Source organism: Balearica regulorum, chromosome 2, assembly GCF_011004875.1.
Source record: "Balearica regulorum gibbericeps isolate bBalReg1 chromosome 2, bBalReg1.pri, whole genome shotgun sequence".
In the NCBI taxonomy this organism is placed as follows: Eukaryota; Metazoa; Chordata; class Aves; order Gruiformes; family Gruidae; genus Balearica; species Balearica regulorum.
In genome coordinates, this window is record NC_046185.1 from 129,133,784 (window position 1) to 129,149,418 (window position 15,635).

General features: G+C 35.3%; 1 protein-coding gene across 2 annotated transcripts in view; it reads right to left on the bottom strand.

Moving 5' to 3' along the window:
- The window catches only part of PLCL2 (phospholipase C like 2), a 111,990-nt gene that overhangs the window by 18,062 nt on the left and 78,293 nt on the right, over positions 1 to 15,635 (bottom strand). For both annotated transcript variants that reach the window (XM_075745861.1, XM_075745862.1), the window contains exon 5: positions 11,079 to 11,154. In XM_075745861.1, coding sequence (XP_075601976.1) covers positions 11,079 to 11,154 — 76 coding nt within the window. The remainder of the gene's footprint in view (positions 1 to 11,078; positions 11,155 to 15,635) is intronic.

The following is a 15,635-nucleotide window of genomic DNA, read 5'->3' on the forward strand; positions in this document are numbered from 1 at the left end:
GCTTGTGGAATATTAGGGCGCTTAGTTTGTATAAGCTGCATTAAGTCTGGTCACCTCTACTCTACCATAAGTAAGGACTAGTTGACAGAAGCCATACAATTTCCTAAGTGCTTGCAAAACAAAAACACTTCCATCTTTCATAATCTGATTCAAGTCTTCCATGTTAAAGGCCAGCTTTTCAGTGAAATATTGACCCCAACTATTTTTGTAAGTCATGTAAATACACTGCAGTACCTGTAACAAAATAGCCATAGCACGACTCAACAGCAGGTTTTTAAACTGAACAAAATACTGCCAACAAATTTTCCCAATCATAAGCAAAGATATCATAGCATATCCTTCTCCACTGCACTACGGTTATTTTTTTAAAGCATTCTCATAAGCAATCCTCTAGTATTTCCAAATAATTTTTTTCCCCTTCAGTGCTGAATCACTTTCTGGTTCCCTAGTGAATGCTGCTTAGTTTAGTTTGAATTTCATTATTGTCTCAGCTTTTCCCTCTCTCAGACTCTCCCCCCCGCCCCAGCATGCCTGGAATTACATGGCTTTAACACTTCTTCATCCCTCCCGGGAATACCTTACCATTCAAGATGCTCTTCTGAGATTTTATGCATAATTCTTTTCTCCCATTTTCAGTAACTTCAAATAGCATGACAAAAAGAGAAGTGCTATAAAGCTGATCAATGTAATAGAAACCTTATATCATGTGAGGAGACTAATAAAAATTTGCTTGGTTAATCTAGCAAAAAGAAAACCAAAAGAAGAGTAATTGCTCTCTAGATACACATCAGCCAGGTAAGACCTTGGACATCAAAGAACCATTTCAGCTAAAGGGTAATTTTAGGATGAACGTCCGTCAGTAAAACCGGAATGTATGTAAAATTTATAACCATTGTAGATGTGGTTCTGTAAGCAGCCTTGAAAAGGAGAAAATTCCTCAAATCAAAAACTCATACTAATTTTAAAATAGAGCTCAACATGATCAACTTCCAAAAATTTTACCTCAGAGTAGACTTCAGGACCTTCCAGTCCTGTGCGTCCTCAACCAGCTGCATGATGAATGCTCTAAACACTATTACATGGCAGACCTCAAACCTGCATTAATTTATGCCCAGCATATTCTGATGGAATGTTTATGTCTATAAACTAAACAAGAACTGATATGACCGTATAGAAACTGAGGTGTCTTACTGCTATGACTGACTTCAGTAACAAAAATCTCTTTCTTAAATAAAACATACAAGGCAATACAACAGTCTTGATGGGCTGATAAGAATTCTGAGCCATCACTTCTCAAAATAACTTCCAGATTAGAATCTTAGCTTTATTTTATAGTCCTGGATTTTTAATCAATATTTTAATTGTCACAAATGTGTTCAGAAGGTACAAAACCTTTCATAACTTAACAAGCATGTGAGCTTATAATATGCATGTTATTGCTTTACTGATGCTTGAAATGCTGGAACAAGGAAGACGTATTTCTGTTGCTGCCCTGCATATTGGATATGTTGGCTTTGTAGTGCCAACATCGTATCTTCAGGAAAGAGTTTTATTTCAGGATATATTTCAGAAACAACATTGCAAATACTATTAAAAGGTACTCATCTCCAACTGTATTTAGCTTGGAAAAAACAGTTTCTTAATTTCTTTAAAACAAAAATTAAATAACCTCATACGAAATTCAGTATCCTTAATTACTAACTAGAAATGACACTTGGTGAAATTCAGTTCGCAATTCCTCCCACTACTGGGCTTTCACTATAGTTCCAAGGTAGTATACTTAAGATATTGATTAAAATGTGACATAGAAGGCAGCATAAGTGATTCCGCTATTTTTAAACTAATAATTGCATATATTACACAAGTAGCTTAAGTCACAGAGCTGCATGTGTTTATATTTTTGCTTTTTTACTGTACAATACATGTATCTTTGTTGGAAAACTCTGATGATGATAACTATGCTTTTATTAAAATCAAGACGTGACAAAGAGACTGAAACATAGAGAATTGGAATGTGTGTGTGTGTTCAGACTGTTTGGAACTCTGTAATTTGTTTGCTTTTGTAAGAGTTACTATCACAAAGCCCTGGCATACAACCTCAGTTTATAGGAAAAAAATTCACACCTTTTCTTTAACTGAGTTGAGATACTCATTTTTCAAGGAAATCTTAGCAAAACAGCAAGCACAACACTTGCTAGACTGTATTTCTAAAGCCAAACTTCTACTTGACATACTCGTTTGTTTTCTTTGATGAGAGCTTTCTTGCCAAGAGTATGATTTACAAACTAGTTGAGACATGATTACACAGCAGGTGGGCTCCTCCTGGTATAGGTTTTTTCTCTTAACAAAGAACGTTATCAAGGAAATTTCAGAATGGTATAATTTTGGCAATAAGTGTATATACTGAGTAGGCCTAACATGAAATGGGTAGCAACCAATATTTGTCCACACCTATATAAAAACCACACTGATAAAACTGCAGGTAAACACTTAACTTCTGTCAAGCCAAACATATTTTATTTCATTCTTGGTAGAGCACTTTGATTCAAAGGCTAATGAAATACTTTTAAAGAGAGTAATAAAATAGTGAAAACATCAAATATTTTTAAAATGCAAGGAAAATACCATACAGCTCTTGATTAGGTTACCACATATTGCAGCTCAATTTTTATGTACACTCATCTCGAATGCTTACAAAGTTTCTGTGAATAATTTGCATACACAAAATTTGTTCCTTACAAGAAAATAATCCAAGAAAGCACTTTATACTTTAAAATATTTCTTCCTACACTGCGTAGGTTAAATGGAAATATAGGAAAGAATTCTAGGAAAGAATTTAAGTTGTAAGTGCTAATTTCCACACATAAATATTTAGTCTGTACATACAACTGCTACACTTGGCCACATCTTTGAAAGCCAGGGGTTTCATTTTTTACAGAATTAACTATGTTTCCTAAAATTTTTCTTTCAGATTACATTCTTTAAACACTCCGGTATTTTAACCTCACAAAAAATTTTCTCTTAAAATGAAGTTTATCAGAAAAGTGATTGGGAAAGAAGTCTGGCTACCAGATCACATCAACAATAAATCAATCATGTCAAAAAGCAACAGAAATCTCTATACCTATGAATTCTCACATATTTTGTTTACAGAGCACTTTTCACACAAAGATTTAAAATTAACCTAAATAAATTAGTACTTAGAACACCTCTGTATTATCCAAATATCACTACTAACTGCAAAAACTGAGTCTTAACAGGAACAAGGACTAGATCTTCAAGTACTTCCAAGCACCTACTTCTTACTGAAGTCACCCAAAACATTTTACATCATATCTAGAGAATCAGAATTTCTTTGCAGATTCTGAGCGTGCTTCAGCTTCAAGAAGCTCCAGGTCTCAATTACTTGCATTCAAAATATTTAGATTAATATTTGATGAAATAATGCATTAACTAAATTAGTTGTTCAGTATTTTTTAATTATTTCAACTTCTTTGGCAATGTGCAGTATCTCTATAGTAAGTGGAAATTTTCCCCAGACACAGCCAGCCATGTACTGCCTCTACTTAGATGGTTAAAAATACATTTTGGTGCCTGCTGCCTCTCTATCTTGTGAAAGTAGCAAAGACAAATTCTGTGCCTGAGATAACCTTCTTATCCCAACATCCCAAATGATAATGGCACCACAGACTGCCGAAAGCCATCCTCTCTGCAAGGACAAAATTAGTATTTAAGTCTTCCAATCCGGACTCAACCAGTTCCATACAGAATCACAATAATTCAGTTTTCAACATAAGACACTTTCTTCAATGCTGGGGAACCACTATGACATAAGATGGTCACCAACTTCTTTACGAACCACTGTCAGAAGAGATTCCAAGGAGTTGCAGCACCAAGCTCACACCGTTATGAAGTTACAAAGAGGACACCTGTGACATCTGGCCTTGATTAAATTAAAACTCGGTTACTTCCAAGAGTTGAGTAACCACCTCCACCTTCCTCAAACACTTTCAAGAACGCTCCTATGTAACATTAACCTTCCAGACACCAAAGTCAACAAAAAGCGTATCAAGCTACAAAACATAAAACCTACACACCAACACTTTTTCTGTATCTCCAAAACAGCAGTCCTACAAAATGCACAGAACACCAGACCTTCACATGTTAAAACATTTGCTCTGAAAAGAACATTCACAGTATTCCACTCCCAAGGTACGGAAAACTTTAACCCACAAGGAAAGTCCTCTGTGAAGACAAACTACTTTTCTGAATGTGAGTGAAGTTAAGCCACTACCACATATGAGAATGAACTAAAGCTGTCAGTAAAGGGCAGAAACATAGAGCTATGATGGAGAGGATTTTTTTCCCCCAGACTGCTGTTTCTGCCTTTTATTTATCAGCCTTGCTCCTCAAGAGAGACCAATAAAAGTCTAGGAAAAAAAAAAATTCTGATTTTATTGAATGCTAGAAAGCAGACTTAATAAAGACATTGATTTATGGCACATTACAATTTCTCCCAGTCTTCAGATCCTGCTGAGCTCACATTGTTTCACTGGCAATAGTAATTACTATCTCTTTCACTTCCACAGGAATGTAACTTCTCCGTTCTTTACTATCACCTTCTGCACCAGCATCTTTTTCTTTCAAATTCTCTGATTAGCACAATTAATTTAAAACCAGAGGCATTTCCCCAACCTGACTTTAACTTGGGATTTGTTATGACTGTTTAAAATACAAAGAAAGGGAATGTATATCTGAAAATCTGTTCAACTTTTCAGCACTTCAGCTAATAAAGCCTGTTCCAAAATTTGTCTTTTGACCATACTGTTTCTAACACTTTACTACCTCTGCTTTTTCTTAACCCCCATCTATGGATAGGTTGGAACTGTTGGTTAGTCTCAGTCAGCAGCTGTTGTACTAGTTATGTTGTCACATGTAGATACAGAAAGTCCATGGGGAATAAATGAACTCCTCATTGTTTCCTACCATTTTGGATTAGACCGTAGTTAGGATAACCACATAGCCTTTGAGCAGATCTTAGTACATAAAATGTCTGCTGTATTTGTGCACTCTAGTATACTTCTCTATATCTTAAAAGAAATAATTAATCTTGTCTCTTTAATCACTTTCACAGGTAGAAGACAACTGCTAAAAATATGAACTACAACCTAATAGAACAGATTAATTCAGTAAATATTTCTGTATTGGGAAAGGCTATTTAAAATCAAAAATTCTATTTTAGTCTCTTACAAAGTTATTCTGACTTCTAGTACATAACCAAATTTTCCAATCATTTTTGCTCACTGAGGTTGCTGAAAATTGAACATGCAGCTCTAGACAGTCATCATTAATATGATCTGATCTTTTACTGGGCTAGAATTGCATCAACAGTAGGGGAAAAAATCCTTCATGTGAAGGGGCAAACTCAGGAGAACAATACAAAAGTCCGTGTTAGTTTAAGTGTTTGCCCTAGAAGCAGCAAGTGAGATCATTCAGAACATCTAAAAGTATGGGAGATGTATTCTAGGAATCATCCACCCTTGTGCGTGATACATGAGATTCAAAAAAACCCCAGCTCCATCCAAGGTATTGCAGTGAGCTATGTCCAAGGAGCAATTCCCCAATGCTGCTTAGGTTGATCTAAGTACAATTCTTCACTTTTCGCCCTGTCATGGTAGAATGTGGCTTCAAGAACTCAAGGCACAGGAGAGGAACAGGATTACAGAGCCAGGGAGTATGTGCAACACCAGCATAACTTGAGCTGCTGTGGAGCTGCACCTGGAGATGCTCAGTGGAAATGCTTGAGGAGAAGGACAAATAGGAAGAAAAAATGTAGAAAAAATGGATCTGACAGAATAGAAAAGGAAAGAAAAAAAACAGGTAAAAATGATGGACTAAATACAAAAAGTTGAGACATATAAGAAAAGGATTGCCTGGAATATGCCCTTTATTGACACCTTTCCTTAACTATCAGCGACAGCCTATTGCTAATAAACTTTCACAATGATGTTGTGACAAGTGTGGAGAAAGGAGTTAAAACAATTTGATAGCTGGCTTAGAAAAAATGGGAACAGAAAGCCCAGAAATGGGCTTAGAAAAATTGGAAAAGAAAACAGGACAAAGCAGGTATTTCAGAAGAATCGAGACTGCCTGAGAGGGGCCTCAAAGTGCTGTTTTAGTTATAGCAGGTGATGTTGGAGTTTATGTGATGGTGGTAAGTATTGTAGATTGTTTCCTTTCAACAGGGAACCTCATGGAAAATATAGTAAAGGATCCAATTCCGAGATTTAACTTGAAGATTAGCATGTCCTACTGATGCAGTCAAACATTAAATATGGCTCAGTTATGAAGTCCAACAGTAACGGACAAAGAACCACTTCCTCACTCCCTAAATATGAAGCCATGGTTTAAATGCAGTGACTTCTAATCAAAAGTCAAGACTTGCTGATGAGAGGCAGTATTTCAGAAGAAATGCATTAAAAAGTTCTGCAAGACTTCTGTAAACTCCACAGGACCATGAACACTGCAAATTCTCTTCCGAGTCAGGGATAACTACAAAAATGTTTGGAATAACTGATCTAGTCATTCCCTTTCACTGTTTAAATAAAAACTCAACTGCATGCCTATATACCCAGTCAAAAGTGCTCCTCAATATTTAATCACATCAATCTATTTTCCTCTATTAATGGATTATCTAATCTGTACATAACATATAACATAGAATATTACTTTTTCCACATCTTACATGCTTTGTTTTGGTGGATCCTAAGTCAAAAATCAATTTACAATGCAAATAACAGGAACAAATAGTAAAAGAAACTGTCCAGTAAACATGTCATTTTGCTGAGAAGCTTGAGCAGTAAAGGTGGGGAACTAAGAGTTATAGCTATTTGAACAAAATTGATTTTATTACTTTACTTTTCAACTACAAGAAGAATTTGCAGTGCTTGTATGGCCATCATCCTAATCTTTTTCTGTGCGCAGCTCAGATGCAACTTTTTCCCAAAGCCTATTCTACACTGTCTTTATCTGTGACAGCATCCAGAATGGCTTGATATCCCCTTTCTTGCAACTGTATTCTGTTTCTGACGCTGCTGAAGGACTGCTTTGGAGTACATGTTAGAAAATGTACTCATGTAATGTCTTTTACTACTTGCATTATTTAATAAACTAAGTCCCTGCTGTTTTAGTCACTGTACAGATGGAATAAATAAGACGTCCCTGCTCCAACAACTTAGAAGTATGAGGGAAAAAAGAGAACAGATGGATAAAGAAAGAGTGGGGAGTACAAGGAAGCAATGAAAACTATTTTGGTCAAGGTGGTAGGAGGACATGTGTCAATCTAGTGGTATTTGTGGGATAATTTTAAAAACCAATTCAAAGGAAGTAGCCTGGTGGATGTTTACAGTGAGCCTCTGGGACAACATGGTAGAAAGCATGACGATGGCTGACAATCTATCAGGCAGTGGAAACTCCTGCTACCAAATCAGCAAACACAAGAAAAGTGAAAGCAGCTCAGTGCTGACGTACAATGAGGAAAAAGTATAGAAATGAATATACAGACAGACATCATCAAAACCACAGCCAGCAAAATGACGAATATAAAGCAAAACTATAACTAGATGGCTAGGGGAAGTTATACCTCTAAAACAACACAGAAAAAAAGCAATCTGACTTATCAGCGCACAGTGCTGGAACACATATTTATGCCTGATATTAGCAGTAAACTGACACTGTTAGAACTGTATACAATAACTTCATTTCCTGAATTAAACAAAAAAATCTTAGAGACCATTTCTCGGAGGTATTGTCAAGGCCACTTTTCCCCTACACACATTACTTGACCCTTACTAATGTTAAATTTCACATATTGTTTTGTAATTCTAAGTGTCACAAGATCCTCCTGCACTTTTACACAGTCATATCTACGTTTCATTATGTTCAATAACTCTTTGTCAGCAGCAAACCATGTTCGCTTGTTATTTGCCCCCCAGTCACTTAATGAATACTTGGAATATCACGTGTCCTTTTGATCTCCCATTGCTGAACACCAAAATGAATTCCTAAGCTGTGGTTCTCTTTTAACTAGTCGTGAGCTCAGGCAGTATTTATATTATAAGGCAAAATAATGCAATGGAAGATTCAAAAGAGGAGCAGAAGAAGGATGTGAGTCGGGTACAAAGGAGGCTAAGGATGGGGTAAAGTGACCTGGATATTCAAATTCTTTGCTCTAGAGAAGATATAGGGGCATTTTACATCTTTAACAGATTAAGGGGATGGCCTGAATTATCTTTAAAATTCCCTTTAGCACCTAGATTCTATTTTCTTGCGGGATCTTTAGCTGGCTTTATAGCAACAAAATAAATGGCACTCCAATCATTTTGAAGTTATGCAGGTTTTATTCTTAATTCTGATAAAGAATGAGAAGTATAATAGGAACCAAAGCACTACTATGTCCCCATATCTTTTCATTAGTTAATCTAACTAAAAGGCTTTCAATAACTATTTAATTAAGAACAGAATGTGTTGAGCTGAAATTAATATGCTGATATGAAGAAAACACAAGTTTTTTGATATGGTTTAATTTTAAAGAACCAAAATTAGGAAAGAACTTTACAGTTAAATGTTCTGGGAGAATATTAATAGCAAAGAACCTGAATTCTGAAAAGAGCCATCGCAAGAATAGTATCTGCTTAGTCAATAGGCTATCAACCTAAGTGAGAAATAATGGCGCATTTATTTTAAAATCAGTTCTGAATTTTAAAGGAGGCCAAAAGTCTTATTAAACTTAAGTTAGAAAACGGTTTAATAGAGCAAGTCTACTTTGTCTATTTAACAGAATTCTCTTATAAGCCTGTTCATGACAACAAAAATTTACTGCTTAGTGGCAGCTGAAGTATTTATTCTTATTTTAGCAGCCTTTTCACTCTTTGAGCCACAGAACAAAAAAGTCCAGACAAGGGTGTAATTTTGCTTTTTCCTTATCAAGAAACTATACAGAAAAACGTATAATCTTTTACTCGGAATTAGAGTAGCATCTACTGAGATCATGAGATCAATTAGTCATAAGAAAATCTTCGAAAATCATAGATATTAAAAGGTAATTCAATTCAGCTCATTCATCTTAAAAAGTATCTTGACCCTGCAGGGCTAAAGCTGCCCTAAATAGCAGGATCTATTACATAATCCATACTTAGGCTTATGTCACCATGCTGGAGGTTTCTCATTTAAATGAGATCAAAATCTCCACTATTTAGCATGGGCTTTAAGTCTTTAGCATTCTTAAACAAAGGATTCTTGGGCCCAGCTGTACTTCAAGTCAAATACGGTTGTAAGACTCAAGAAAATCAGACATATGGAAGTTTACTGGAATCCATATGAGCTAGCAGAAAACAATCTTTTCTGAAGGGTAACAGTTCTACAATATGAGGTAAAATAGGCAATTAGCTTTTGCCTTACCTCTAACCAAGGACCTAAACTGAGACACTGATGAAGCTAAAAAAATATGGCATACTATCACCACAAAAATGGGAGATGATACAAGACGCGTACAATTCTATAAGACAATGTCCTTATGGCAGCATGATATATTTTGAGTTTGGTATTTTAGATAAATCTCTGCATCTACCAACAAGATATGTGAAACAATATTTTGTCACTCATGGTATTTATGAATATTTATGTTTGACAGCTTGAAGTAAATAGGACAAATTAAAACTTTCAAGTATTTTGACAGTTTTATGGTTTGACTAAAGTTCACAGAGTTTGAGGAATGTGTGCTGTGAATAAAGAGGAGATCTAGAAATTCAGAGTGGGTAAGCCTTCCTGCTGCTGATCTGGGTTGGAAGACACTGCTAACAGAAAGGAGTTTGTAAAGGAAGGGTGAGGGTGGAAAAGCATTTTCTTTTTCTTTTCAGGAAAACAGAATGAAGAAAGGAGACCGAAATGTATAGGAGAGCAGAGAAGTGAATCAAAGAATGGAAGAAAATCATGGAAGAAATGATGGGAGCTGCAGGATGCTGAATATCAGATAGATAAAAATGTATTTGTATATAAATGCTTTTGTCCTGATTGAGTCATGCGAGACATGGTTGTCAACACTTTGACTGACTCTCGGGCAGACTTCCTGTTTCTAATGCAAAATGTGATGCATCACTACTCTGAGTAAATTTATAACATTGTTTAAAAAATACTTAAGAAAGACCAAAAGAAAACAAGCACGATTAAACAGCAAGGTCAGAGGTGCTATTCAAAATAAGAAGGAAACCTTCAAAACTCAAAGTCATGTTCAAATGAGAAAACCATTACAATACTTCAGGTGAAAAAGAGGCAATTTGTGAAGGAATTGAGAACTAACTACCCAATCTGTTTCAAATACATAACAGTAACAGGAAAAATTCCAGAGAATCTGTGGGACCCATAGGTCATAACAAAGTTTAAAAAAAAAGACTTTCTGCATCCATGTGGTTTGAAAAGCCTGTCACAAGATATATGTAATTGCCTGCAAAACCACTTTTACTTTGAATAGATGAAACAGTAATAAATCAGCAGAACCAGAGGGTATCCACCCAATGGATCTAGAGAAACGCAGGGACAAAATATCTGAACGACTGTCATGTAATTATCAGAAGGCAAGGTACTTCACCAAGGCTCTTGAAGACATTAAGCCTACCGTGACAAAAGAGGCAAAGTTCTCACATAGTAAAAGAGGAGATCGGAGTAAATGGTTAAAAGATTTCATTGTGAAGGAAGATCATTCACTTTCTTTCCTTTCACTTTCTTTTGCATTTGCGGAAATGACTGTATTGACACGCTACTGTCCATATAGAAAATGCTCATGATTTCCAAAGTCAAGCTGTAATTCTATGGATCTTTTGACTTCTACAAAACGAAATTTCCTTTCACTGTTATTGTATATACCTAAATTACAATAATCCTTTCTGTTTGTTTTTTATCGTGGGATTTTGTGTTATCTTTCTCTACAGCTGAATAAACAAACTTGATGATTAAAAGTTTTGGGAAATAAAGAAAAATGCAGTAAGTTCTTTATAAATTTTTTAAAAATGGCTTGTACTTACCTGCTTTCTGACATTGTACTATCTTCTCATATAAGCTATCTGTATTTTCAACTAGAGTCCTGATGGTCTGGATCATCTGTAGAAAAAATAAATAAAAATATACAGAAATGTCAGTAAAATTCAATTTTTACTGAAAATTTTTAATCTGTAAAAGATGCTTAAATTTGAACTCAAATTAATAATCTAGTATTTGTCATTAACATAATGAATACATTCATTTTCCTTGTCATGACCAGGCAGAAAAGTACTCTAAATGTGGCATAAAGACATAAAAAATATGATGGTTTTGGGCTGAGATCTGTGAACATTGAAGTAAAATGTCTACTCCGTAATTCACTGCCTATCAAAGCAAGTGGAAATTATACAACTATTCACCAGGTAATTCACCTTTGCTGGCTTGAGTGAGATAACCTGGATGCAGATTTCCTCTTCCTCGCTCACTCCGACATTCAGGATGATGACCCCTCACCACCCAGTGCTTCCTTTTTCCTAGAGATCATCCCATTGCTTTTCCAGGTTTGTTCCTCTACATTTTCCCTTTTTGTGGCTTGATCTGTTCATATGTATGAGACAACACTCTATGGAGGAAAACAAATCACTCCAGGCTGGTAGTGGAGGATAAGGGAAAATAAATTATTCCTTTACCTGATCTTTCTAAACAAAAAGCCTTTCATGGAAGCTCAGCTGAAAGCACAACAATTAAGATGGAACTTTGCTTTACTCACTGACATCTCTGGTATCCATTCAAGCAGACAGATTTCTCGTCACTAAAACAAAGACTAAAGTTTGACATGTCACTTCTGTGGGTGTTCATATGGAACTTCTCCCTAGGAGACCACAATTGCTGTAATGAGCAGGAACGTTCTGTGTTACAGGGAAAAAACCTCAAACCTCTCTAGCACTCTTCCTCAGAGAAATACTACTTTAACAGGCATGACTACGGCAGTCCTTCCTCAGGCATATTAGAAGAAGCCTTCTCCAGTTTAGTGACACTGAGGCTGTTTTTTCCCAACACTGCTCTAAAAGTGAGGCATAAATCAATTTGGAGAAGCAGGCAAGCAAGCCTCAGATTTTTGATCATGGCAAGTGTGCAAGTGAGCAGGAAGAACACCTGCACAGATGTAAACTACTCTACAGACTTCTTATTTTCAGCTACACAAAAATCTGGTTTAAGTAAATGACAAAGCATTTAAAAATAATTCTAGTTCTGTTTCTGTTATTACAATTTAAAATTATAAAGAAAATTATGCAACCCCCAAATTTTTAGTTTATGCTACGTATAAACAACATGTGAACAAGCAACTTTTGAGTATGTGGAGGTCATCATACTGGATAATTTAATTTAATCTTCACAACCTGATTAACCTGTATTTAATTTCAAAGTATCTATTTGTCCTGACTTATATTTTTAAAAAGTTTTAAAAAAAAGAAATGTGAATTATAATAAATGAGGAAAAATAATAACTTGATCAGGTTGCTAAGCCGCAATTGAAATACTTTAGCTTACCCATTTTTAATTGGATTGTTCTTTGAATATAAATATCAATGTTCACTCAAGCATAAACTGCCTATAAATAGAATTATGCCTATTACTAATTAGGTATAATAAATGGAAGACAACTATTTTAAAGAGAAGCATACTTAAATAAGAGAATACTATATTTCACCCAGACAGGAGCACTGCAAACTGACTATTCCTGATTTTTGAAGGAGAAAGCTGCATTTCACTATGCTTCATTACAATTCAGTCATCAAAACAGTACTCAGAAATTGAAATGAATCCACTATAAATTTGCTTGAAAGGCAAGGATTTTATCTGTTTCAGTATGTATATCACGTAACACATTTGATTCTGTAATGCACTTAAATGAAGGGAACAAAACCACAGTGACTTCAGTTGCAAATATACTTCCAATAACTGATGTTATTTTGCTAATTAGCTGCAAGGATACTGTAAAGCATCTTCCACTGAGCTTTTGCTGTATTGAAAATCACCTTGAAAAATGAAATGCTGAGCATGTATGGCTCTTGCTTTGTCAGGATGCTAACACACAATAATAAGGACTACAGTGGGATTCTCTGTTAATCAGATTCCTTTCAGCTGAGAACCCTTTTGACTGGAGGTCAGAAAAGAGAAAGACCAATTGTGCTGCCTATGCAAGGTATTTGTTCTGGAGGAACTGTAAGAAATACTGCAACTGTCCTGTGTTAGTCTATTCTGTTTTCCTGACCCCATGTGTCTAATAACGTAACTTCTAAGTCATCTCAGTCAGATTCTATTCCAGACACGGAACATCTCTACCTGCTCTATTACCTTCACACGATACATTATATAGGCTTTAGAAACAGTGGAGAACAAGTCTCAGCAGATGAGAAAACTCACTCTGAGACACTACATTGATTTTCAGAAACAAGAGAATTCAAAGACAAATAAAAATGCTTACATCACTGCTCCTTCGTTTACTTTCTGTATTGGCAAAGCGAGAGAGTTGTACTAGTTCTGCAGATGAAAGAAAATGAAACTAATCCCTGTATTAGCGCTCTTTCATCACAGCGAGGCTAACATTGAAGAAGAATTTATAATAATGTGCAGATTTCCTATTTCACAGTTTTGGTATGGAAAGCTGCTTTGCGTAAATACTCTCAGATCAAAAGCAATGCCCTCTTTGCAACATTTGAAGAAAAATGTCAATGCATTTCATGTCACAGAAACTATTCTAATATCAATGTTTATATTACCACGGCCAGTAACAATTACTTTCTTCATCTTTGGTCTCCAAAATACATACAAAGCTGTATTTAACATTAACAGCACCACTAAGCAAAATTGGCTGAGCTAGCAATAATTCAGGCGTTAATTATCACTATCGTTCAATCAGTATTATGCAACACTCCAATTTTGTTGATGTCAAAGGAAATTATAGGTTGTTTTTGTAAACTCAGTTCACTAAGGAAAGAACTGAGCAGTATGCTGTGTGCATGAGTAAGTGTCACCTTTTAGTTGTGTTTGATTAATAAAGTAATAGTATTAGTTCATTACAATTTTATTCTTATATTGCTCTTTGCCATGCCATCACCTTTTAGAATGTATTCAGCTATTTGTTAAATGACTCTTATGGAGTGTTGGAACACATAAATTCTTTCTGGTGTTCAAGCCAAAATTATAACATCATGAAAACATTCATGTAGATACTAACAGAAAGACTTCTGGTAGACACGGCGCATGGAAAAACTGAGTATAAATGGTTATATTTAAACAGAAAATTAGCCTGATTCAAATGATACTTGTATGTATGTGTGTGCTTGGTATAAAAGTGAAGTAGAAAATTATAAGTAAGCAGGAGCTTCAGTGTGAAAAATAGTATGTCTGTATGAATGAGAAACTAAATTCTCAACGCAAAGTAGCTGTGGAAATTGAGGAGAAAGACCAACTAGAGTCTAGTATACATTAGATTAGTCTATACTGAACAAGCCAATCAATAAGGAGGTATTTGCTAACCGCACCCAACTTTGAGAATATTATCAGTGACAAAACTGGAAAGAGAAATGCAAACAAACTTAATAGGGAACAACCAGTTACCAGCTTATCATTAAAAATGTACTGAAAATTACCCATGCCTATTCTAAGAAAAGAACAGACATTATACAAAGTTTAGTAGCTATACTTTCTAGCAAGTCTTTTACAGTATTAATTCCCATCTCTAATCTATGTTTTTTTCTGAAGGTGAAGATTCAAAATATCCAATACATATTTTAAATACAGAATGTGTAACACTTGCTGGAATTGCTTCAACCCTCCCTCCAATTCCCACCCCCCCCCCCATCCCAATCTTAGTATGACCAGAGAACTGTGCTGATACTCACTACATACTGGACTTTTTTTTTTTTTTGTCAGTGGAAAATGGGAAATGCAGAACAGTACACTTTATGAGCCTCGAAGTCATCGCACTTCTGCAGAGGCCAGGCTGACAGTTTGATCTATTCGTCAAACTCTGTTAAATCTTGCAACCATTTTACCTAGTTATCAGAAAAACTGTAATTCTAATGAAAGGATTAATGTCAAGAAAGATGTAAAAAATATTTAAATACTTCTTCAGGGGTTTTAGAAATAAACACTGAATGATTAGTCCAGAGTTTTCAGTAAGGATTAGAGACCCATATTATTGTATATTGACTCTGCCTTAAAACGCATGATGACAATGGTTAGAAATCAAAACAATTCTTGCTTCGAACTGATGGAACTGAATTGCCAATATTGGCACCATTCACCACTTATGTGACTGTGTCTTCACAAACCAAATGAAAAAGTCATATACTTAAAAAAATATATCTATCCTCTTTCTCAGCAGAACTGAATATATGATTGAGAGAGACAGTTACAGATACTAAAAAAAGAATATACAGCTCTAGACTACCCTGTAGGATTTTTTTTAATGTTTCAGAGCTTTGTTAATTCTGTTTTGTTGTTTTATGAAGGAGATAAGTGCTATGAACTAACACTGTGTATGTCTATGCATGTATTAAGTGCTCACACGTATGTAGACATGCATGTATTTG